This window comes from Giraffa tippelskirchi, chromosome 5 (assembly GCF_054371585.1).
Source record: "Giraffa tippelskirchi isolate mGirTip1 chromosome 5, T2T-mGirTip1v1.2.pri, whole genome shotgun sequence".
Taxonomy (NCBI): Eukaryota; Metazoa; Chordata; class Mammalia; order Artiodactyla; family Giraffidae; genus Giraffa; species Giraffa tippelskirchi.
The window spans coordinates 37,774,053-37,798,730 of record NC_137279.1 but is presented as its reverse complement, the minus strand read 5'-3'; the positions used below and the strand labels follow the sequence as shown (position 1 = coordinate 37,798,730).

At 49.1% G+C, this 24,678-nt stretch overlaps 1 protein-coding gene across 4 annotated transcripts in view; it reads right to left on the bottom strand.

Annotated features, from left to right (window-relative positions):
- Positions 1-24,678, bottom strand: part of TNFRSF8 (TNF receptor superfamily member 8) — a 68,580-nt gene that overhangs the window by 8,470 nt on the left and 35,432 nt on the right. For all 4 annotated transcript variants that reach the window (XM_081491456.1, XM_081491457.1, XM_081491459.1 and 1 more), the window contains 9 exons: positions 21,829-21,922; positions 21,303-21,460; positions 19,405-19,521; positions 16,472-16,624; positions 11,041-11,134; positions 10,614-10,759; positions 8,673-8,774; positions 8,486-8,539; positions 1,106-1,131 (listed from right to left, as the gene is read on the bottom strand). In XM_081491456.1, coding sequence (XP_081347582.1) covers positions 1,106-1,131; positions 8,486-8,539; positions 8,673-8,774; positions 10,614-10,759; positions 11,041-11,134; positions 16,472-16,624; positions 19,405-19,521; positions 21,303-21,460; positions 21,829-21,922 — 944 coding nt within the window. The remainder of the gene's footprint in view (positions 1-1,105; positions 1,132-8,485; positions 8,540-8,672; positions 8,775-10,613; positions 10,760-11,040; positions 11,135-16,471; positions 16,625-19,404; positions 19,522-21,302; positions 21,461-21,828; positions 21,923-24,678) is intronic.

Sequence of the window (24,678 nt, the reverse complement as noted above, 5' to 3'; positions counted from 1 at the left end):
CAGCTATGGAAAGCAGTGCTGCTCCTCTCCCCAAGCCCCTACACTGGTCCCTGTGCTGCCCCTGAGAGGCCAGCACAGAGCAGGGCCCCAAGTGAAGCCTGGCAAAGACCTGGTATACACGCCCTATGCAGGATGGCCACAGGATCGGCGGTAACATGTGCAAAGCCCCCAGCCCAGTGCCTGGCACAGCAAGCGCTTCATAAAAGGCAGGTGAAGACGGCCTTACTAGGAGGCAGCTCAGGGTAACAGCTCAGAGCACCGGCTTTGGAGTCACACACACCAGCCCTCAAATCCCAGCTGATCTATTTTCCAACTGTGGACTCACCTTTCCTGTCTGGGTCTCTGTTTCCTCTCCTATACAACAGGACAACAGTACCAACCTCAGTCTGTTGCCAAGACAAACAGGAACAACTTGGGGACAGCACAAAGCCGGGTGCCTAGCTCACAGTCAGTGCTCCACACATGCACGTGTGCTCAGTCACGTCTGACTCTTTACGACCTCAGCCCGCCAGGCTCCTCTGTCCATGGGATTCATCAGGCACGAGTACTAGAGTAGGCTGCCATTTCCTCCTCCAGGGGATCTTCCCGACCCAGGGATCAAACCTGCATCTCTTGCATCGCAGCCGGATTCTTTACCACTCCACCACCTGGGAATTCCAAGTGCTCCATACCTGCTAGCTAAAGTTTCAAAAGTTTGTGCTACTGACTTGACATCCCAGCTTTGAGGATGAGGCTCATGGAGGATTGAAAGACAAAGAGGAAAATGAACCCAGCCTTCCCTCAGACCACACCTGGCATCCAAATGGTCAAAACCAGACCTGCCGTCTGGCAGGCCCTTCTGGAAGTCCCCGGCGGGATGAGCCAGGAGCCGAGGCTGCCGTGGGGGTGGGTTTGCTCATCCCCAGCCAGGGCTTGGCTGAGGCCCCACCGTGTTCAGAGCTCCCTGCGTGGGGCAGACCCAGCCTGAACTTGCAGGGGAAACTACACCTGGGCTGTGGGAAGGAAAGAACCCACCCAGTCACTGTCAGAACCAGCAGCTCTGATGGAGGAGGAGTCACACGTAGGGGCACAAAGCTGGGTTGGGGGCAAGGGAGAGGCTACTTACTATCGGGTTCCTCCCCGGCCTGGAATCTGCAAGGAGAAAAAGAGCAGTCACTTCACCAAGGGGCATCTGGCAGCTGCCTGGCCCTGCCCCAGCCCACTGCGGGCAAGTGCCCCCTCCACTGCCCCCAGGGTGGAAGCTGGTCCTTCCTCAGACCTCACTCCGGAGAACAGTGGATGGGTGTCAGGCCTGGGGCACAGGGCCTCACTTCCCAGGGGCAGCCAGAGAACAGGGCAGTCATCTCTCTCCCAGCCATCAAGCCCCTCAGCACCCCGGACCCCTCCCCATCCACCCACTCCCACACAGGCACAGTGGTGGTTCAGGACCAGCGCGCACCCCAGCTGGAGCCGAAGAGGCTCTGGCAGGGTCAGAAGTTGGTCTGTGGCTGCTGCCACCACCTGGTGGCCTCTAGGGGCTGAAGAGGCCAGAGCCCCCCAGAGCAACATGTGAAACTCAACCCACACAGGAGGACCTCATGGTGATAGAGAGAAGGTGGTGGGTCTTGAGGATCCTTTCTGAGCCCCCGCGTCAGACATGCCTAAAGCCAGATGGCCGCAGAGCCCTTTAGGCTCTGGCCAGCGTGAATTCGGCCTTTTATCATGTGTGCCCAAAACAGCCCACGTGACCAGTCTCACCGGTCATCATACTTCAGATAGTGTGGGCTCGGGACACACTTGGTGGGCTTGGGCCACAGTGATCCTCAGGGCACAACCTTCAACTTCTCACCCTAAACCCCACCCTCCTCTCCAGCTTTTCTCTCAAATTAGACAGGGCACCAGATCACGGCCAAGTATATGTTAACCCTTAACCACAACCAGATGGCCAACTGGGAAAGCTAGAGATGGTACCCAGAGACGTGTCTACACCAGGGTGAGTCAGCTCCCCGGCTCTGAGTCCTCTGGGAGCGCAGGGCCCCTTACACTCCCAAGGGGACTACCTACAGGGTCTTGACTTTGTTGCCTTTAGGTGTGGACACCTCACCAGAGAGCTCGCAAATGAAGAGGCCAGCCAGCTGAGTCACCTCTGGAACTCTGTCTGACCTCAGCTGCTCTGAGGAACCAGCCTCCTCAAATCCTAGCAGAAATGCACACTGGGGGCCAACCAGCCACGATAAAACAACACGATGGGCACTTTGAACCTGCTGTGTAGACACCAGGTCACTTTGGGGGACAGTCCTCCATGTCCATTTTAAACGACCATCTGCAGGTAAAGTGTCTAAAGGGGAAATGCATCAGAATCATGGTCAAAAGAAACACATGTGTAAAATGACACAATGGTTGATGACTGAGCTAACAAACAAATCTGGGAACTGCTATTCCCAGCAGAGCAGTCACCTTAGGAGGCTCGTGGCTCTCTCCCACGAGGTGGCCACTGTCCAGTGCCCGAGCCGGCATTTTGAGAAATGTTGTCCGGCCTGAGGCACATTCTTTTAAATGAAGTCAGAGAAGCCAAATCTTTATCCTTTGAGGGTGATTTTTGAGTTCTGCAAACAGCCAACTGTCATTTGGCAGCGAGTCATTGAGGGGAGAAAGTATGTGACAAAGTTACAAGACAGAATAAACAAAAATGATAAAACACAGTCCTGGAGAGGATGTGGGTAAACAGGAACACAGCTGCTCATGCCCTGTGAACTGGCTCCCTCTTTCTCAAAAACCATCTGGCAGTGAAAACTTCACACACTTTGATTTAGTAATCCCTCTTCGGGGACACACCCTCAGGAAATAACTTGAAGGAAAGTAACCAGGCTGTGCACAGCAGTGGAGCATATAATAAGCAAAAAACTGAAACAAGCCAGATGCCAAACAAGGAAGCAGCTTAGTAGTCCTGCATCGGAGGCCTGCCTAGCCGTGCAACCCCAGCACAATCTTTCACCTCTCCCAGTCTTAGTTCTCTCTCTCGTTTGGAAAAGGGCCAAGATCATGCCCCTTCGGAGGGTTTTTATTAAGATTAAATGAGATCTCAGAAGAGAAGGTGCCCAGGAATCAATCATGTTGAGAGCATATTCTCTCTCTCTTATTTTTTTGAGTTTCTGTGGGCTTTATTGGGATAAGTTAACAAAAATCAAGATTTCATCAACCATTGTCTCTTAATTTATAAACTCAGCAGAGACTCTGGTCCATATATGAAAGTGTGAAAATATTAGTCGCTCAGTCATGTCCGACTCTTTGTGACCACATGGACTCTACAGCCCAGTCCACCAGGCTCCTCTGTCCATGGAATTCTGCAGGCAAGAATACTGGAGTGGGTAGACATTCCCTTCTCCAGGGGATCTTCCTGACCCAGGGATGGAACCCAGGTCTCCCGCATTGCAGGCGGGTTCTTTACCATCTTAGCCCCCAGGGAAGCCCCACATATGTGTACATACAAAACATAACACGTTTCAACATAAACAGAGTCCCACTGGAAGATTTTGCCAGTTAACAGAAAGCCAATTTTCCCTTTCCCCAAATGTCTTCAAAATTGAGTCCCCACTGTTTACTTCTCGGTGCAACTAGTCCCTTGTAGCTAGGGACACTGGCGTTCTATCCCGTCTACTAAACAAAAAAATAATTGTTCTCAAGTTTTAATTTGAGAGCACATACTCTTGATAGGTTGTGATGAAAATGACACTGAACTCATATGGTCTTCCTCCTCCAAACCCATGACTCCAATCTAATCAGGACAAAAACACTAGACCAATTCCAACAGAGGATCATCCTATAACTTAACTGACCAGCACTCCTCAAAACTGCCAAGGTCAGCAAAAGCTAGGAAAGCCAGAAACTGTCAGAGGCCGGAGGAGCCTAAGGCACAAATGTCAAGCGGTATCCTGGGTGGGATCCTGGAGCAGTAGAAGCACGTTAGGCAAAGCTAAGTAGATCTGAACAGAGTATGGGCTTCAGATAATAGTAGTGTATCAGTACTGCTTTTATTGTGACAAACGTACTGCAGTAGCATAAGATGTTTATAATAGAGGAAATTGGGTGTGGGCTATATTTCCACTAACTTCTCAAATTTTCTGTAAGTCTAAAACTTTTCTTTAAAATGAAGTCTGTTTAGATTTTTTAAATTAAAACATTAAAAAGGGAAGGAAAAAAACAAAAAGGAAGGTGGCTAGAATGCTCCCTAGCACCTAGGGGGCCCCAGGATACTCCCATGGCTTGACACTCCATCACACCAAAAGAAAACCAGCTTTCAATACTGTCTCTCAGAAACCAGCATAAAATAATGTCAAGGTGAAAAGGCAGAATCCAGATGGTATCAACCTCAGCCTACAGCCGTGTTACAACCTGCCTATGTTCTTTAATAAAGACCCAGAACGAATGGTGCCAGCCGTAGAGGTCAGATTTCGTAAGTGCTTTTTCCCTCAAAAATTTTGCTTCAGTTCCCTGTCTTCATGCATTGGCAACCTTGCTTTTTTAGAATAATCACAATCTTCTCACAAATGTGTCCAGCATCCCAGGACACAAATCCAGGGACAAACTGGGCATCAGTGGCCCCCTCCATCCCCAAAGAGAAGTGCTTGGTTTCCCAGAGCTGCTCTGAGGGCTGCTCAAGCCAAGCACGTGGGTTCTGACACTGAAGTTATCCATCCTTTCCATCCCTGTTGCTCTCTGCTATCAGTTCCATCCCCTCTCTGGCCTGGGGTTCTGGCTGCTGTGGGAAGTGGAATAGACCTAAGGAAGGAGTCTGGCAACAGACAGCCTTAGATTCCAGTCCAGGAAGGGGCAGGGAATTATTACAAGCTAAGCTGGGAACGTGGTGATGGAGTGCTCCAGGGAACCCCCTGGCGGTCCAGTGGTTGGGACTCAGCACTCTGACTGCCAAGGGCTGGGGTTTGATCCTTGGTCAGAGAACTAAGATCCCACAAACCACATGGCCCAGCCAAAAAAAAGGAAAAAAACAAACAGACAATTTTCCTTCAATTAAAAAATAAATTAAAAAAAAAAACAAAACAGATTTTAAAAAGAGATGAGCTCCAAACACAGAAAGATGGAACCAAAAGGGCACAGTAGCCAGCTTGAAGGGGCCCTCACTGGCCTCACTCAGGACAATTTGAACATCAAATTAAGTAACAACGATAGTAGAGTAAGAAAGGAATCACACATCCAGACAGATAGATAAACATACAGAAACAGAGGAAAGGCTGATGATGCACCGGTTATTCACAGAGCCTCAAAGTACCTCCCCTCACCTTAGGGATGACCACAGAGCAAAGGGGGCCGCATGGTGGAGAAGGCTGGCAGACACCACGCTAGTCCAGGGCTTATGGCGAACATGCAGGGGAAGGGACAAAGGGAAACCTGGCGGGGGGTGGGGATGTGGTGGATACCTCACTCCAGAGTCAGGCAAACCCGGGGTGAGGGGCAGCCACAGAATCACTGGTGGAATCTTCCAAAATGGCAAGGTCACGACCAGGAGGGAGAAACTCAGACTAGAGGGGACACAAGACACAGTGGCCAAATGCAACAGGAGAGGCTGGACTGTATTCAAGGTATTGTTATCAACGCACGAAGAAACTCGACTGGGGTCTGAGAACTAGCTGGTGGTGATACAGCAAAGCGAATTCTCTGATATTGATGATTTCACTGTGGTTGCGTGAAATACACACTCAGGTATTCAGGGGTGAAAAAGCATGAAGTCAGTAACTTACTCTCAAATAGTTCAGGAAAAATACGTTCACTGTGCTTTTCTGTATGTTTGAAGCTGTTTCAAAACAAACAAAGCTATGTTTCCAACTTAAAACTGCCTGAAGTAACAGATAAAGTAATGATGACAGTGTCTTTTTAAATGAAGGGTTAAAAGACTTTCAGCCAGTGTTTTTCAACCAGGAGAGACGTTTCCCCTCCAGGGCACGTGTGGCAGTACCTGGAGACATTGCTGGCTGTCACAGATGGGAGGTGCTGATAGTATCTGGTGGATCTACAGACCAGGACTGCCTGGCATCCTGTAACACACAAGACAATCCCCACAACAAAGAAAGATCCCGGGCAGGTGTCAACAGTGCCAGGGTACCCTTTATGCAAAAATCTAGCCAGCACCACCAACAAAATCCTGGTTGGTCGTACTGCTCATTAACCAAGTTTCTTCCTCTTCCCATGCCTCAGCGTTCTCATCAGAGAAATGGGTATAACAGGCCTCCGGGAGGAATAAGATGAGAACACACGTGTACTTATGGAGATGCCTGCCCCCGAGGACACACGCCACCAAGTCAAGTCCATTCAGGGATGGGGGTGAGCATCAAATAGGCACCTGTCCAGATCACTGCTAACCACATCTGGGGCTCCCCAGGCCCTGGAGTTCTGAGACCAGGAGGACTGAGGCCAGATTATTCCCACTCTGCTTGAGCTGGTCAGAAAGCTTGGGAGGGCACTTACCGGACCCAGCACAGGGCCACTAGGAAGTGCACGGTGGATACACAAAGGAGCGGACAAGTGCATAAAGGCTCCTGCACCCCTCCAGCTCCTACTGCATCCACCCTGCTCAGTCCACCCACATCCTGCACCCTGCGTCACCTCCTTCCCTGGGAACCAGACCCCCAAGGACCCACCGGAAGCCAGCGTGCCAGAAATGGCACCAAACAGGGTGGACATCACTGAGCCCCAGGCTCAGTTCCTGGTAGGTCTGACTTTTTAAGAGAAGGTGCTTTTTGTCTTTTCTCTCTCTCTCTCTCTTTTTTTTTGTATGTGTATGACAAAACTGCTATCATGGAGGTTTGAAGAAAAAATAAACTGACAGCAATGGAAACTCTAATACTAGAAAAATGTCAAGAAAGCAAACGCAGGTTTCAATGAGACACTGAGCCTGACAGCTCATGGAAAAAGGCTTGAAACTGTCAAAACACAAAAACCCCCCTTGCAAAGAGAACACAAGCACCTGCTTGTGAAACTCATCAAACCCAAAACACGCCTCACGCACTGTGTTCGGGGGCCCAAGTCAGAAGCCAGGATAGGGCAAAGCTTTTCTTGGGGCCTGGGGACGTGGGGGGCGAGGAGGTCTGAGTTGACTGCTGGGCATCAGGCTGGGCACTGGGTGGTGGACAACCCGTGGTGGGGGTGGCGGAGGGGGGAAGGAAGAGGGAAAAGGACTGAGACCTCTGCCAATGAGACCTGCCGTCTCCAGGACCAGTTCCCGAGTCTGGCTATGGCAACTACAGACAGCGTGGCCCTGGGTCTCGTCTCTTCATTATGAAATGAAGAGCATCACCCATTTCCCATGGGGCTTCTGGGTCTGTGAGACCCTCATAGGACCCAGCCTTGAAACCAGAAAGGAAGCTCAAACCATTCGTGTTTGCTCCTTCCCCTGTGGTCAGGGCCCATACACAGTAGGTGCTCAGTCAATGCTTGCGGCATGTTGAGGAGGACCTTGTCTTGCCTTGAAAGATGTCGCACAGGGGAGAGGAGATATCTGGCACAAGATAGCTGGGGTCCCCCCTCCCGCCCTCTGCCAGGTGAGAGCTGAGTCTGCTGCCTGGATGGGTGGGGCATGGAAGGCTGCCTGGAAGAGGTGGTCTGAAGGCTGGCCCGGGATCAAAGAGAAGAGTTCAGATCAACTGAGAACTCAGGAAGGCCTGGATTCCCAGTGAGAAAAAAGGCCCCAGACACAGGGGAGCTGTCAGCAAACAGCAGCCACTGTCTCTGAATGCTGACTGAGTACAGGCACTCCACACAGCACTTAACAGGCCCTATCACAATAGACCCACACATCCACTCTCCGAATTCGACCCCACTTCCCAGGTAGCGCTAGTGCTAAAAAACCCACCTGCCAATGCAGGAGACATAAGAAACATGGGTTCGATCCCTGGGTCAGGAAGATCTCCTGGAGGGAGGGTATGGCAACCCACTCCAGCATTCTTTCCTGGAGAATCCCATGGACAGAGGAGCCTGGCAGTCCACAGGATCACAAAGAGTTGGACACGACTGAGTGACTTAGTACAGATGAGGAAACTGAGACACAGAGGAATTAAGTAATTCACCCAAGGTCATGTAGCTCATAGTGCAGAATCAGGATTCTAGCCCTGTTAGCCTGCTCCGCCCCCCCCCCAACCCCTACACCCTGGGCTACCAGCAGGAGGGAAGGGGCAGGGGAAATGACAAGGGGGCTGGGGAAGAGGGACAGAGGGAAGAGAGGACGGGGAGGCCTCTCCTGAGGGCACGGCCAAGGAGAAAATGAAGAACAAGGTGAATTTTTGAAACTTCGTGCCCAGACCGCATCCGACGCTGAAGGGAACATGTCACATAGTTTCCACCCACAGTATATTCCCATCACATATGAGGTTGCACAGAAAGGAGCAGCAGCTTGTGGGAACCCCCACACACAGAGGGAGCCCCAAGGGAGTTCTGGCCCACTGTGCAGAGCTGTGCTGTAGCCGCGCGCAGCCCTTTTGGACCCCCAGACACTCACCCACAGGCTCCAGCGTGGGCCGGAAGGTCTGGACTGAGTAGCACAGATGCAGCTCTGAAAGGACAGCAGGAGGAGGACTGATGTGCCAGCCTCAGAGAGTCTCAGCGGGCAGGACAGGAAAAGAACCCAGGCCAGGCTAGCACAGGGCTCCCTGCCCTCCCATGGCCCCAAGGATACATGCACGTACTCTGTCCAATCCACTTCCTGCAGGCCCTCCGGTGGCACAGGACGAAGGAGCTGAAGCTGACGACCACCAGCAGTATCAGAATCACCCAGAAGAGCACAGGTCCTGGAACACAGAGGTGCCCTGCATTCTCACCCTGACATCCTGGCAGGGAGCCAGGGGCCCTACGGCAACCGCACAGGACAGCCCTCACCCCAGACTGCTTCCTCCTTCTGGACACAGACTCCACTGTTGCTGACAGGACCTGGTCTTTTCCCAAGCCAGAACAGAAACCCAGATCCTATCTATAGCTATCTGGTCCAGCCCTTACCCGCCTGTCCTGCCTCATCTGGCTCTGGGGAGCCCATGGCAGAGCTAAAGAGTTGAAGGATGCACAAACCATTTCTAGAGGATGAGAAACAGAGAGGTCAAGGAGGCAGAATGAAGAGGGAACTGAGGTCCAATAGAATGACATCAGGGGACTGGGGAGGAGGGCATGTGTGATGCCCAGCCCTGGGCGGCTGGCAGGCAGAGCAACCAAGAGGGTGAAGTTAGGAGTCTGGCACAACTCCCGGCCCCTCCTCTAGACTGGAAGCTCCACGAGGGCAGGCACAACATCTACTCCGCACGTAAGCACGCTCAGCAAGTGCTCCTTGAATGAGGAGTCAACAGCTCTATGCCATGGGCACCATAACCATCTCCATTTTACAACAGAGGGAAACTGATGTTTGCAAAGATTAACAGGCCCAAGGTCACCCAGAGGGTAAGAATCACAGCTCAGGCCAGGCCAGCTTGACTCCAGAGCCCACGCTGTTAACCACTATCTGGATATATTTCATTATCTCTTAGTACTTCACTTGCCTCTTTTTTTTTTTTTGCCCCTTTGTCACGTATGAAAATCAACATATAGTTATTATTTTTAAAAACCTATGTTTAGGTGCTAAAAAATTAGCATGTAGCCAATAGCTTTCCTGGTGGCTCAGCGGTAAAGAATCCACCGGCCGCTGCAGGAGACACTGATTCCGTTCCTGGGTCGGGGAAATCCTCTGGAGAAGGAAATGGCTACTCACTCCAGGATTCTTGCCTGCTAAGAATGACTTAGCGAACGAACAATAACAACATGTACCAGTGCTTCTCAGACATTCCTGTGCCTATGAATCTCCTGGGGACCATGTTAAAATGCAGAGTCTGATTCAGTAGGCTGGGGGAGGCTGGTAATTGCTTTTCTAAAAAGTTGCTGAACTGCCGAATCCAGGACCTCGCAGAGGGCCGCTGGCTGAGAACTACCGCCACCTAGTGTCCACCACTAGAACTGCAAGTCCTTAAAATCTCATGCCGGGAGCCGGTAACGCCCCTGTATATCATTCTCTGCTTATTACCCTTTGCGGTATACGCTGTTCCAACGTTAAAAGGTGAGAAAGCTGAAGCTCAAAGGAAGTAAGAAACTAGTCAAGATCATGAGGTAGTGGTGGTTTAGTCACTCAGTCGTGTCCGACTCTTGTGACCCCATGGATCGTATGCAGCCCACCAGGCTCTTCTGTCCATGGAATTTTCCAGGCAAGAATATGGGGTGGGTTGCCATTTCCTTTTCCAGGGCATCTTCCTGACCCAAGGATTGAACACGCATCTCCTGCACTGCAGGTGGATTCTCTACCACTGAGCCACCAGGGAAGCCCAGTCAAGGTCATGAGATTAGTCACCAAATATTTCGTGAGTAGCAATTATGGGCTGTGGAGAAGAAGCTGAGAATAAAATCCCTGCTCAGAAGAATCAAGGAATAATCTCTAGCAAGTGACAGAGCCACAGCTCCAGATCAAGAAGCCGAAGACCTGGGGTCAGCTTTGTTCCCAGGACTTCCCAACCCCAACTCTTTCCCCCAACCAAGTGATGCTGTTGCCCAATGAGAAGCCTCCCTCCTTGTGGTCCCCAGGGAGGAAGGCCCTGCTTCGTGGGGGTGATCATTACCTGAAACCAGAGCCGGCTTTCCCGTGGAGGAGAAGGAGATGGGAGCACTGGTTGAGACTGGGGTGTCCTCCCAGGCATGGGTGACGCCCCCTCCATGCTCCTTACCGGTCAGGGAGTCAGCCAGGGAGACCAAGGAAGGGGTGGGGCTGCAGAGAGAGAGGCCAGAGGTAAGATGGACGGTTGAAATGGAAACTGAGGTCTGAGACCCCAGTTCCCCTGTCAACAGTCTCTGCCAGGCACTTCGAGGGCAGGGCCTGGGTTTCTAGGCCTCTGGCCTTCTATGGTGCCAGCACAGACATAGACTCACATTCTCCAAAATGACCTGCAGGCTTGGCCTAGAGATCCAGCCCAAGCCCCACTGCCATCCCTAGCTGGCTGCCCCCCACCCCCAAGCAGGGCCAGTGGAGAGAGGGGGCCGAGGAGTCACCTGGCAGGCGCCCCACGGTCCTCCAGGCTGGTGCTGCAGTCAGGAGGGCTCCCTGGTGGAGGCGGCTCATAGGTGGTGCCTGTCTCAGCCATACCTGCAGGGAGTGGGTTAGAAACGGTGGCAAGAATGGTTACCAAAGGCAAAAGCAGGAAGGAAGGGATAAACTGGGAAAAGGGATTAACAGATATACACTATTATATATAAAAGAGATAAATAACAGGGACCTACTGTATAGCAAGGAGCTATATTCAGTATCTTGTAAATCAACCGTACTTCAAATTTTTTAATTAAATGTAAAAAAAAATCAGTGCCAAAGAGTCTGACGCATCAGGACTGGTGACTTCCGGGGAGGCAGCACCGTGGGACCGGAAGGACTCAGCAGCTGGGCAGACCCAAGTCTGTGTCCTGTCTGTCTCCTTGCTTCCTCCCTCTCTCCTCTCTTCCCTCCAGGCAACAACTCTTTACTGAGCACCTACTATGTGCTGGGAATTGGGACAGAGCTGTGAGCAAAACAGATAAGATTTGCACCCCTGGGGGCCAACCGGCTGGTGGGGTTCATAGACTCGGTGTCACACGAAGGCGGGTGGGGTCGCTGGGATGGCAGACTCCATCTCGTCTCACTAGGGAGGCTTCCCTCAGGAGGGAGGTGCTAGCATGTGAGTGGGAGCGGGAGTTTCTAGCAGAGGAAACACAAGGTGGGGGAGCCCCAGAGATGGGAAGGAGGAGATGGGTCACGGCGGCGTTCTTCATAGTCAGCAAAGAAGCTGAAATGACCCCAGAGCCCATCCGATGGTAAAATGTAGTATCTCTGAATGCTGGAATACCGTATGGCAATAAAAGAAATGAAATACTAACACAGCTGGGAGCTTCCCTGGTAGCTCAGACGGTGAAGAATCTGCCTGCAATGCAGGAGACCCAGGTTCGATCTCTGGGTCGGGAAGATCCCCTGGAGAAGAGAATGGCAACCCACTCCAGTATTCTTTCCTAGAGAATCCCATGGACAGAGGAGTCTGGCAAGCTACAGTCCGTGAGGTCGCAAAGGGTCGGACACGACTGAGTGACTGACACACACACGGCAGAAACCAACACAGTATTGTAGAGTGATTAACAATCAGCAAATTAGGACTTTACTGGTGGCTCAGTGGTAAAGAATCTGCCTGCCAATACAGGAGACATGGATTAGATCCCTGATCCGGGAGGATCCCACATGCCCCAAAGCAAATAAGCCCGTGTACCATAACTATTGAGCCTGTGTTCTACAGCCCACGAGTCACAACTACTGAAGCCCACGCGCCCTAGAACCCGTGCCCTGTAACAAGAGAAGCCACTGCAGTAAGCCCACACACCGCAGCTAGAGAGTGGCCCCCACTCACTGCAACTAGAGAAAAAGCCCTTGCAGCAAAAAAGACCCAGCACAGCCAAAAATAAATCAATGGAATTATTTCTCTTTAAAAAGCAAATTTAAAAAATTAAAAAAAAAAAAGATAGATGCTATGTCTTTGCATGCGATCACCAGACTACTACCTGAATTAGTTGAAGCCTGGAGACCTTGAGCTATGAGGAAGATAATGCAATTGTTATGATAATTTCTACTTGTATTTGAGATGACCTGGGGATTCAGTGAGATTTGACTTGGAAAGGACTGGAGGAGCTCTTTTGCTCAAGAATACTAACTGTGGCTACACCCAGGAAACAATGGAAACAATGACAGACTTTATTTTCTTGAGTTCCAAAATCACTGCAGCTGATGACTGCAGCCATGAAATTAAAAGACGCTTGCTCCTTGGAAGAAAAGCTATGACAAACCTAGACACCATAGTAAAAAGCAGAGACATCATTTTGCCAACAAAGGTCCATCTAGTCAAAGCTATGGTTTCTCCAGTAGTCATGTATGGATGGGAGAGTTGGACCATAAAGAAGGCTGAGTGCTGAAGAATTGATGCTTTTGAACTGTGGTGTTGGAGAAGACTCTTGAGAGTCCCTTAGACTGCAAGGAGATCAAACCAGTCAATCCTAAAGGAAATCAACCCTGAATATTCATTGGAAGGACTGATGCTGAAGCTGAAGCTCCAATACTTTGGCCACCTGATGTGAAGAGTTGACTTATTGGAAAAGACCCTGATGCTGGGAAAGATTGAAGGCAGGAGAAGGGGATGACAGAGGATGAGATGGAAGGATGGCGTCACTGACGCAAAGGACATGAGTTTGAGCAAACTCTGGGAGACGGTGATGGAAAGCCTGGTGTGCTGCAGTCCATGAGGTCGAAAAGAGTTGGACATGACCGAGTGACTGACTGAACAACACCACCACCACCCAGTTAGCACCCTCTGACCTCCCTCCCAGGCAGCCTCAGTCTGAGCTGCCCCTGGAGCACCTGCAACAGAAACCAGCAATAGAAATTCTGTCCTTCCTCTAAGCAGAGAAATTGGGCCCAGCACTCCTGGGTGCCTCTCATCCCTTCTCTGGATGTATTTACCATAACCTTGCCATAACCTTCCGCCTTCCTCCATGGGTTACTGACTCTCCCCTTTTTTTCCTCCTTTGGATCTGAAGGTCAACAGAAGACATCACTTAGGCCCTACTTAATCTGCCTGTGTTCTCTGGGAAAGCCTCCCTGGAAGGGAGGGGAGCGGGGGAAGGAAGATGCCTGCTCTTAGACCCATTTAGAAACTTTAAAAAAGATACTATTTATCAGACTTAAATACTTCTCTTTAAATCCAAACACCTGATCCTTGGGCCAGTTAAAGGAGAAGGGTCTTAGCATCAAGGTCAAATGTAATCTTTTCCCATACACCCAGAAACTGCTTAAAAGTAGATGAAATTTTCATCTTCATACTTGAGCTTTAAATTTTTTGTCAGCTTTTTATTTTCGCTAGAGTTGTCAGCTGCCTTTCTCTTTTCTCATGGTTCCCTCCACCTGTAAAACAAGGTGGCTGGATCAGATCACAGGTGGCCAGCTTTGATCTGGCCCTCAAAGACGTTCTGTGTAGGCCAGCACAGTGACCCAGGCATCCCTCTCCTAGGTATTTACCCATGAAATGAAAATACATGTTCATACAAAAACCCATACATGAACATTTGTAGCTGCTTTATTCATAGTAGCCCTAAACTGGAAACAAGCCAAATGTCCATCAGCTGGTGGATGGGTAAATAAATGGTGGTGCATCTGTTATGTCAGGCTTCCCAGGTGGCGCTAGTGGTAAAGCATCTGCCTGCCAATGCAGGAAGACACAAGAGACGCAGGTTTGATCTCTGGGTTGGGAAGATCCCCTGGAGAAGGAAATGACAACCCACTCCAGTATTCTTGCCTATAAAATCCCATAGATAAAGGAGTCTGGCAGGCTACAGTCCATGGACTCGCAAAGAGTCGGATGAAACTGAGCATGCACGTGTGTACATCTGTTATGTCTAGATGTGAGTAATCTTCATGCATCCTGCTTTGCTCTTGGTAGGTCATTTCAATCTAAGTCTCATTGTCAGGTCACCAAGAGACTGCCTACTCTGGAAGCATGACCGTGTCAGGGAACCACCAGATGTCCCCATCCACAGGCCCTGGAAACAGACTATCCAGCAAGAACAAGAACAAGCAAAGGCAGTCAAGAAAACACCTCCTTTCTCCTGCAGTGGTCCTCTTGCGCTCTCTACTGTCATATACTAGAATCACACTCACATGGAGAAAGGCATGCTTGAGGCTAATCTCTCATTGCACAGCAAGTGTTCCCTGGCGAATTGGGACCTGAGAGGCAACAAGCACACTTTCTAAAAGTCATTTCTTGTCTTCTACTTTATTACTGTTCCTTCTTCATTGCCTTCTGTTCTCACTCTGTGGTTGTAACTTCTCGAATTTTTCTGTGGACACTAATTATTTTCTCTTCCATTCCTGGGTTCATCATTGCTTCATTGGCAGTAAGTTTTTCTGTTTGTGTATCTTGTTATTTTGGAGATGGAAATGGCAACCCACTCCAGTACTCTTGCTTGGAGAATCCCAGAGATGGCGGAGCCTGGTGGGCTGCCGTCTATGGGGTCGCACAGAGTCAGACACGACTGAAGCGATTTAGCAGCAGCAGCAGCAGCATCTTGTTATTTTCCTTCATACTGCTGTTTTTCTTTATAAGTCTGAAGATCTATACTGCTCATTCATATTTATTTAAAAAGAATAATGCTGAATATTCCAGCGGCAGGTGGGATTTCTTCTACTGTACTATTAGTATGTCCTTTTCACTGTGGGTCTCTTCTCTCAGCAGGAGGTCTGCCTGGGAACTCTGGGATCATGGGTAGGGAGTGTGAGCTGGAAGGCTTTCACTCTGGGTGACTGAGCAGGAATAGCCTACTGACAGGGTGTACTTCCAAAGACACAAGCAAAGAGGGCTTTGCACAAGAGTGGCCAATACCTAGCTATCCCTAGATAGTCCTTCAGTGTCGTTAGCCAAAAATTTGATCATTTTCACCAGGATATAAAAACTCAAGCACCATCTCTCAGACTGGTCAGAGCCCATAGTATATCATTGCTGCATGTTTTGTCATTGTTGTTATATTCATTCGTTTTATTTTTTAGATTGCACTTCTGTTGGTTGACTTTGCATTGTTGGTGGTTTAGTCGCTAGTTGTATCCAACTCTTGCGACCCCATGGACTGTAGCCTGCCAGGGTCCTCTGTCCATGGAATTCTCCAGGCAAGAACACTGGAGTTGGTTGCCATTTCCTTCTCCAGGGGATCTTCCCAACCCAAGAATCGAACCTGGGTCTCCCGCATTGCAGGCAGATTGTTACATGTTTTAAATTTTTATGATGGAGATGAAGTTGCAGCTTACTGTACTTTCTAATTCTCTGCTTCACCCCCATCCTTCATTTTACTTACCTGGTCTGAGCCCAGAGCCTCCCTGGGTGTCTTAAGAGCAGGTTACCCCTCACTTTTCTGCCAGCCTCAAGGAGTGAATTCTGAGGTGAGTTTTCCTCTACTTGGGTTTCATTTGTTACCACCCTGCCATCTGTTTTCCACCTTCTAAAAAGTTGTTGAACTCTCTCATTTGCTCATGAACTCTTTTTTGTTTGTTATTTCGCCTGCTGTCGAGTGTTTATACTTTTTTTCACTCTGGCGAATGTCCACCCTTTGAATTGGAAGCTTCCTCATAAGCTTTATATTGATCTATCTTGAGTCGATAAAACAACCTTGCAAGCAAGTCAAGATTTTACCAGCCCAGTAATTTCAAGGAGAAGAATAACAAAATTTTTCAATAATTTAAAACAATCATTAGAAACTCTTGCCAAAATGCCAAGCTTGGGTTTTTTACCATTTCCTGGATCTAACTATTTGAAGAGAAACCATAGCCCAAATATGACCTAGTTAATAGCTAGGAATGAAGGAGGAGAGAAGAGGTACAGCTGTAGGGACACAGAGCTCAGCCCCTTGGTTGGGGGTGTGAACTGCTTACCCTGGAGCTTGGTGACCATCCCTGGTGGGCAGTTGGGGCGGGTGACACAGCGGGCACAGGAATTGGTGACTGGCGTGGCACAAAACATGCCAGGTTGACACTCACAGATGCGGGAAGAGTTCCATGTGCAAGGTGTCTTCTCCACGAGGCCATCTGGGGGACAGAGAAGGGTCCTGAGGAAGGACTGGAATGAAGAGGGCAGGGTTCCAGAGAACCCCCAGGAGGGCAGAGACGTATTTGCCCAGGAACGTGTGTTTATCTGATTATTCTGTTGAGCAGACATTTTGGTACAGAAAGTAACTATGCTGAATGAAAGAAGTCGGACAAAAAAGGTGTATATAGGGACTTCCCTGGCAGTCCAATGGTTAGGACTCCGCGTTTCCACTGCAGGGGGCACAGGTTCAATCCCTGGTCAGGAACTAAGATCCTACATGCCATTCAGCGCAGCCAAAAAAAAAAAAGAGTCTATACTCTATGATTCTGTTTATAGGAAAAGCAAGAAAATGCAAAATCTTTCATAGTGACAGCACACCAGACGCCTGGGAATGGGAGCAGGGGCAGGGAATGGTGGGAGCGACGGTAAGGAACTTAAGGAACCTTTCGGGATGTGGACAGACAGTTCATTATCTTGATTGTGGTGATGGTTTCACAGCCACACACATGTCTCAAGACTTATCAAACTGCATACTTGAAACATGTCACTTTTACGGTATGTCAACTGTATCTGGTAAAGCTATTAAAAGAAAAGTCCCCCCCCCAAAAAAAATTTTTAAAGAAAATAATTCAAAGATTAGGGGTGAGTGAGCATGGGTAAAGATGAACCAAGACTGGCCATGACTTGATAATTCTTTAAAATTGGGTGATAGTTCATAACCATTTCTGATTCTCTCTACTTCTGAGGATGTTTGAAAATTCTAATGATGAAGAATGGGATTTTCTCCAAAATAAAAAGAAACTGTTAGTGGTTTTATAAAATAAAAAGTGTAATAATGCATTTATACATGTTTAGGGATATTCTGCATGCTTTATTAATGCATGAAAATAGAATTACTGTATCAGTGGATTAGACAAATGCAATTTGCTCAATAAAGACATTGGTGGGATACTTACAGGCTTAGAAGCCCTGCATGATAAAGACAAGGGACTGCACTATTAATTATAATATTGTATTATCATAACCAAGCCTGTTTGAGGCAGTGTTTCTAGCACTCTATCCAGAGTAACTCAGTTTAACCTATTTAACTCTCAGAACACCTCTCTGAAAGAGGTCTGTTATAATGCCCGTTTTACCGATGAGGAAACAGGCCCAGAGAGGTTAAGAAACTTGCTGGAGTTTATAAGCTTCCAAACAGTAGAGCCAAGATTTGACCCCAGGCACTTGGGCTCCACTCTATAGCCTCGCAGGGCGTCATTTACGCAACTTGAAGGAATTCTGGGGCCCAGAGCCATCTCTTTATCTCCTCATCTGACACAGCAGCTGTGATAGATTATACTTTTTCCAGGAATGGCCACAGCAATTGCTCTCAGTCTGTCTGCTCTTCCAGAGCTTGGCCACTTACTCATCCAAAAACTCGACTTTCTTTTCCCTTCCATGACTCCAAGAGGAACCTGTCCCCCTGCCTTCAGAGGCAGATTGCAGTGGAAGTTACGCCATGTAACTTCTGAAAGTGTGTCAGTCGCTCAGTTGTGTCTGACTCTTTGTGACCCCATGGACTCTAGCCCGCCAGGCTCCTCTGTCCATGGGATTCTCCAGGCAAGAATATTGGAGTGGGTTGCCATTCCCTTCTCCAGGGGATCTTCCCCACCCAAAGATTGAACCTGGGTCTCCTGCATTGCAGGCAGATTCTCTACCTTCTGAGTAACTTCTGAAGCTGGGTCATAAAAATGAGTATGGTTTCTATTCTACTACCAACTCATCTTTGGGTCCAGCACCCAGGACTTGAGGAAGCCCAAATAGCAGCCAACATGGAAAGGATCTGAGGGCATCGACCCCAGACCCGTGAATGAAGAAGGTGCAGATGATTCCAGCTCTCAAGCTTCAGGTTTTTCAACTGAAACCTCAGACCTCATGGAGCAGACACCAGCCGGCCCTCCGACATCAGGTCTGAATTCTGACCCACAGACTCCACGACTACAATGAATGGTTTGCTTTTTGCCACTCAGATTTGAGAAAATTTGCTCTGTGGCCTTAGTAACCAGAACAGTGACCTCCAATGACCACAAACAGAATGTCCTTTCCCCTACGTGGCCTCCTCTGACTCCAGGCCATGTTGCTGCAGAGACAGAACCACACCTCCCCCTGGTGGTGGATGCTGTGAGTGGGCTGGGGCTACAGCCATGGCAGGTCTGGGACCTGGGCAGCTGCATGGACTTCACAGGGCGGCTGGTGGTGCTGCGGACAGCTGGCCGCAGGGAGAACACCAGCAGTCAGTCTCTAAGTGCTTGTACTGTGGTGCTCTAAGAGGCAGTGGAGTGAGTGATGAGCCCAGAACCTGGTAGCAGATGCCCTAGGTTCAAATCCTGGCCCTGCCATTTGCGAGGGCTTCTGGCCCTGGAAGTCCCCTGACTTCCCCAAGCCTCAGTTTCCTCTTCTGTAAAACGGGGGCAATCTCAATCCAGGCATCATAGGATAGGTACAAAAAATAATGAGACAAGCTTGAAACAGGTAGCTGATTAACAAATGCTTCCTTGCAAGACAGAGTGAGTGAATGGAAACTCTCTGAAAGGGGGTCACGGCTATCAAAACCCACAATCGTCAGTGGGAGTCACTAGAAGCCGATTGCTCAAAACATGCCAGTGAGGTGAACCAGGCTCCCAAGGAGTGAGCATCCAAGACCCAACTCAGGGCTCCCACCCCCAGATTCTTGGCCTCTCCCTCCAAGACCATCCCTGCTCTCTGGAAGAAGCCCCAGGAGGAGAGACATGGCCCTTACCTCCTGAACATGTCACACAGGCCTTGCAGCGACCGTCCCTGTCCAGGTAGTAGTCGTGGTTACACTGCTTCCTGCAGTCAGCAGACCCCTGAGGGCACGGGGGCTGCAGGGTCAGCCCTGGGAAAAGAAGCAAAGAAGCTCCAGGCCAGGTCACGTTGGCAGAGGCCTCACCCTCACCCTATCACACCCCCCATCACTGAAGCTCCCGCAGCTCCATGACCAGCTCCCAAACTCTGCACATGTCAGTTAGTCCTTCAGAGGGAGTCCTCAGGCTCAGACAGGGACAGAATGTGTCTAACGCCACACAAGAAAAGAGTGCTAACTGCCTCCAAAATGACCCTCCTGCTTCTGGTCCCTCCTCTTTGCCAGAGTCCTCTCCCCAGTCTCATTGCTCTGTCACTGCCCTGCTCAAAACTTTGGTAGCCACTCTCTCTTTGAGTTCAACAAGGAAACAAGGATGCCTACCATCACAACTTGTATTCAGTTTGGTCCCACAGATCATAGGCAATGCAATAAGGCAAGAAAAAGAAACAAAAGGAACAAGGTTAGAAAGGAAGACATCAAGCACTTATGGAAAGATGATACCATGGACTGCACAGACCATCCTAAGAGTTTGTAGATACATTATTAGAAGGAATAAGTGATTTTAGCAAGATAGTTGGATATAATGTCACTATATCAAAATCAATTGAATGTCTATATATTTGCACTGAACCAAATGAAATTGCTGTTTAGACAGGACAGAAATAATCAAATATTGACATTTCACACAGTTCAAACTAGTTCTAACAATAAAAAAGTTAGAATGTGAAGTATTGAAAAAGATATCATTTATATTATCACCAGAAATACTAAAGACATAGAAATCTAACAAAAAGATGTAAATACCTCTACACAGATCATAATAAAACATTACTGGGAGAATTTAAAGAAGGCCCAAATGGGGAAAGGGATAAATTAGGCCATTGGGATTAACATACACACATGACTATATATAAAACAGATAATCCTACCCATACATATACGGAGCCTTGATTTACAACAAAGATGGTGTGTTAAACAGTGAGGAAAAGACAATTTATTTGATAAATGGTGTGGATTCAACTGGATATTCATAGGGACACTTTAAACAAAGGCAAAACAGTAATGACCTTAGGAAATAAATGTAGGATGTTGTTGAGACCTCAGTGGAGGAAAAGCCTTGCAGAGCAGAACATGAAAAGCACTAGTCATAAAAGAAAAGATGGATCAATTTGACTACACTGAAATTAAAAACATCTCTTCATCAAAAGACACCATAAAGAGGATGAGAAGGCAAGCCACAGGGTGGGAGAAGATATTTAAAACCCAACTATAAGACAAAAGGCTCAAACCCAGAATTATAAGAAGTCCTAGAGATCAATTCAAAAAAACAAAGAGAAATGAAGACATACATTCACCAAAGACTTGTTTTTCGTTATTCATTACAGCCAACAAGGAGAAACAACCCAAATATCCAAAAACTGTTTGTTAAAGTGTGATATTCTTTTTTTTTTTTTTAAGTGTGATATTCTTATGCATTCATGTACAATGGAAGACTATTGGGTAATAAGCAGGAGTGAATGGGGACCCTAATCTGTTGCCATGGGAACCAGAGGTGGGCATCATATTGATACCTGCAGAGACGGGCCTGCTCTGCTGCCCCAGCATGCCTCAGTGTCTGGTACCCAAACCAGGAAACAAGTGAGTCCTTCCATTCTCTACTCTGGCCCTCGAAGGTCTCAGTCCCAGAAGGCCTTGAGATCCTTTCTCCCCATACTGGCTCAGTGACTGTTTGCCCTGACCACCCCACACACAGTACCCCATCCATTGGACACCATTGCCCTGGAGACTGCCCCTGGCTCCTCTGGAGAGCTTACCTGGATCTGGATTGAGCTTCACCACGAAGGAGCTGGAGTTGGGAGTCATTTTAGAAGCATCTTCTGGGGCGAGGGGGATGCCCCCTTCAAGAAGCATGGTCCTGGAACCAGAGCTTGCTGGGGAGGTCAGGGTGGGCTTGGCCTGGGAGATGGCACCACTGGGAAGGAAGCCAGAGATGGGACTGGCAATTCTCCTGAGGGTGCAGGGGGAGTCTGTGCTCAGGGATACCCATTTCTATAGAGAAAGGGCCCCCAGACTGTGCCCACAGATTCTGGCAGGCCCTCTGTCAGATCCTAGGAGCAAGAGCTGTGTTTTCTTGTCTTTCTGGGTCTCCTGTGTGCTCAGGGCAGGCTGGGCACACAGCAGGGCCTCAATGACCTTTCTGCTCAGCAGAGAGGCCCCCTGGATTTCTGACACCCTGGACTGACCCCCACCCACATCCCCAGCCCACAGTGCCCTGGGTCTCCTATCGGGTGGGACAGCCCCACACTAGGGTCAGCTGGATAGTGGGGGGCTGAGAGTCACCTGGTGGGGCCCTTGCAGTCCTGCGGGCTGGCGCTGCAGTTGAGGTTGGCCCCTGGGGAAGCCGGCTGACAGACAGTGTCCCTCTGTGCCGTGCCTGCAGGGAGGACAGCGATGCCTTCAGCTTTGGTGTTGAGGAGCCAGAGACTCCAGGAGTAGACCTTTTACCACCACAACCCAGGGAAACACAACGGCCATCTGATCTCTGTGCCTGCCCAGCATCCGTTCCCCTTTTGGGTAAAGTAGCCCAGTTTTCCCTGGAGAATTACACCTCCCAATCTCAGTGTCTGTGGTGAGGAGCTGGGACGGACTGACCACCCCACTCTCACTCCAGGAATAGCCATGGGGAAGGCTGGACCAATCAATCCATTCTAGTCCTGTGGTCATGATGGGCTGGTTCAAGGGTGGGCACATGACCAAGCCATGTCTATGAGTTGCAACTTCAAGGTTTTGTTTTTGTTGTTGAGAATATGGGAAGGAGAAGCAGATTTTCCACCAGAGTTGAGTAGGAAGCAAGTCTGGAGCTGCTGGTAGATATTTTATAGGAAAAACAACACACAGGGGAGTGGAGATGAGAGATGAGAAAAGACAGAGCTCCTGGATCCAGCCATACCTGAAGCTCCACAAAGAAAATTTTCAATTACATGAACCAAATAATTTGTGACTTGCAAACTGAAGAGCTCTGAAGAATACTGGGTGGAAGCAACATGGAGAAGAAAACATAGTGCTTTCAGTCAAGTGGACCTGAGTGCGAAAGGTTTGGTGGAAGTGGCTGTAAGCAAGGCTGACTCATCTCATCTATCTGCACTGTGGTGGGGTGACAAGACTTGAGCATAAGGTTCGAACATTGGATTAGATATTCCCTGCTCTGTGGTCTTAGGCAATTACCTGCCATCTCTGAACCTCAATTTCCTCACTTGTAAAATGGGGCTAATACAGCCTTATGGAGTCTGGAAAATTTCAGAGGAGAAAGGTGATGCAAGGTCTTAAGGTAAGACTTAGCTATAAGCTCCATCTGAGGCAGAAATTACTTTCCATTCCATAGCTGGAGAGACTGAGGCCCTGAGAGTTGTTCAGTGGGAACTCTCACAGAAGAATCAAGCCAGGGTTTGGCAGCCAAAGGTTGGAGTACTTTTTCAAGCAGTGCTATCCAATAAAATATGTGGATCACAGGTCACCATTTTAAATTTTCCAGTAGCCACATTTTGGATAGTAAAGAAGAAACAAGTGAAATTAAGCAATACATTTAATCCGATATATCTAAAATATGAACTTTCCCGATGGCTCAGCAGATAAAGAATTTGCCTGCCAATAGAGGAGATGCAGGTTTGATCCCTGGCTCAAGAAGATACCCTGGAGGAGGAAATGGCAACCTGTTCCAGTATTCTTGCTTGAAAATTCCCATGGACAGAGAAGCCTGGAGTGCTGTGGTCCAAAGGGTCACAGAGTCGGACACAAATTATGCCAATAGATAATAAACATAAACCAGTTAATCCTAAAGGAAATAAACCCTGAATATTCATTGGAAGGACTGATGCTGAAGCTGAAGCTCCAATACTTTGGCCACCTGATGCAAACAGCCAACTCATTGGAAAAGACCTTGATGCTGGGAAAGACTGAGGGCAGAAGAGGGCAGATGATATGGTTGGATGGCATCATCGACACAATGGACATGAGTTTGAGCAAACTCCGGGAGGTAGTGAAGGACAGGGAAGCCTGGTGTGCTGCAGTCTATGGGGTCGCAAAGAGTCGGACACGACTGAGAGACTGAACAACAAAAATCAACATAAGAAATACTGAAATGTATACTTTCTGAATACTAAGTATTTTAAATCCAGCGCATATTCTATACTGACAGCCCATCTCAAGTGACTGGCCACATTTTAAGTGCTCAGTGACCACAGAGGGCCAGTGGTACAGCTTTGGGCAGCTGGTCTTGGGGGCAGGAAAGAGAGGCCTCTGGCGCCACCGTGTGGCAGATGCAAGAATGCCCTCAAGAGAGCCGGAGCTGGTCCACAGGCAGCAGCAACAGAACTCCAAGCAGCTTTTCTTAGAGAAGAAAGAGCTTCTAAGCAAGAAAAGCCCCCATGCAAGGCCTTCCGGTTACACTTCCTCATTTACAGAGGGTGAGACTGAGGCCCAGAGAGGGATGGGAACACACCCCACAGATGCAAAGCTGTACAAAATCCCAGGTATCTGATGCCCAGTTCAGAACCCTTTCCCAGGTGGCACTAGTTGCCATCACAGAGGACACAGGGGATGCGGGTTCGATCCCTGGGTTGGGAAGATCCCCTGGAGAAGGGAACAGCTCCCCATTCCAGTATTCTTGCCTGAAGAATCCCATGGACAGAGGAGCCTGGGAGGCTACTGTCCATAGGGTCGCACAGAGTCGGACAGGACTGAAGTGACTTAGCATGCATACATGCACCTCGCCTGCCTGCAGGTGGCAGCCTTCTGAGGATCCTTCTACTGAGGGTCTGCATGAGCAGGGCGAATCCAACCAGATTTGAACTCCACCCGCCCCCAACTCTGATCTCCCGGTCACATCAGTTGACAGACATCTCTGAAGAGCAGATTCCGCGCCTCGCGGGGAGATGACTGTGAATGTGCTGGGCATGATCCTGGCCCTCACGGAGCTACTGGGAGAGAGGAAGACGAGCACTGATCACACTGAGACAGAGGCCAGTGTTCGCATCCATGTTGGCAAGGAGACGTGATCTGTGAGAGGTCAGGAGGTGATGTCTGGACGGACAGCTAAAGGCAGAGTTGAGTTCACTGGGTGAACAGGGAAGGAAGGGTGTCCCAGAAAGAGGGAACAGCATGTGCGAAGACCTGGTAGAGGGAGAAGCATGG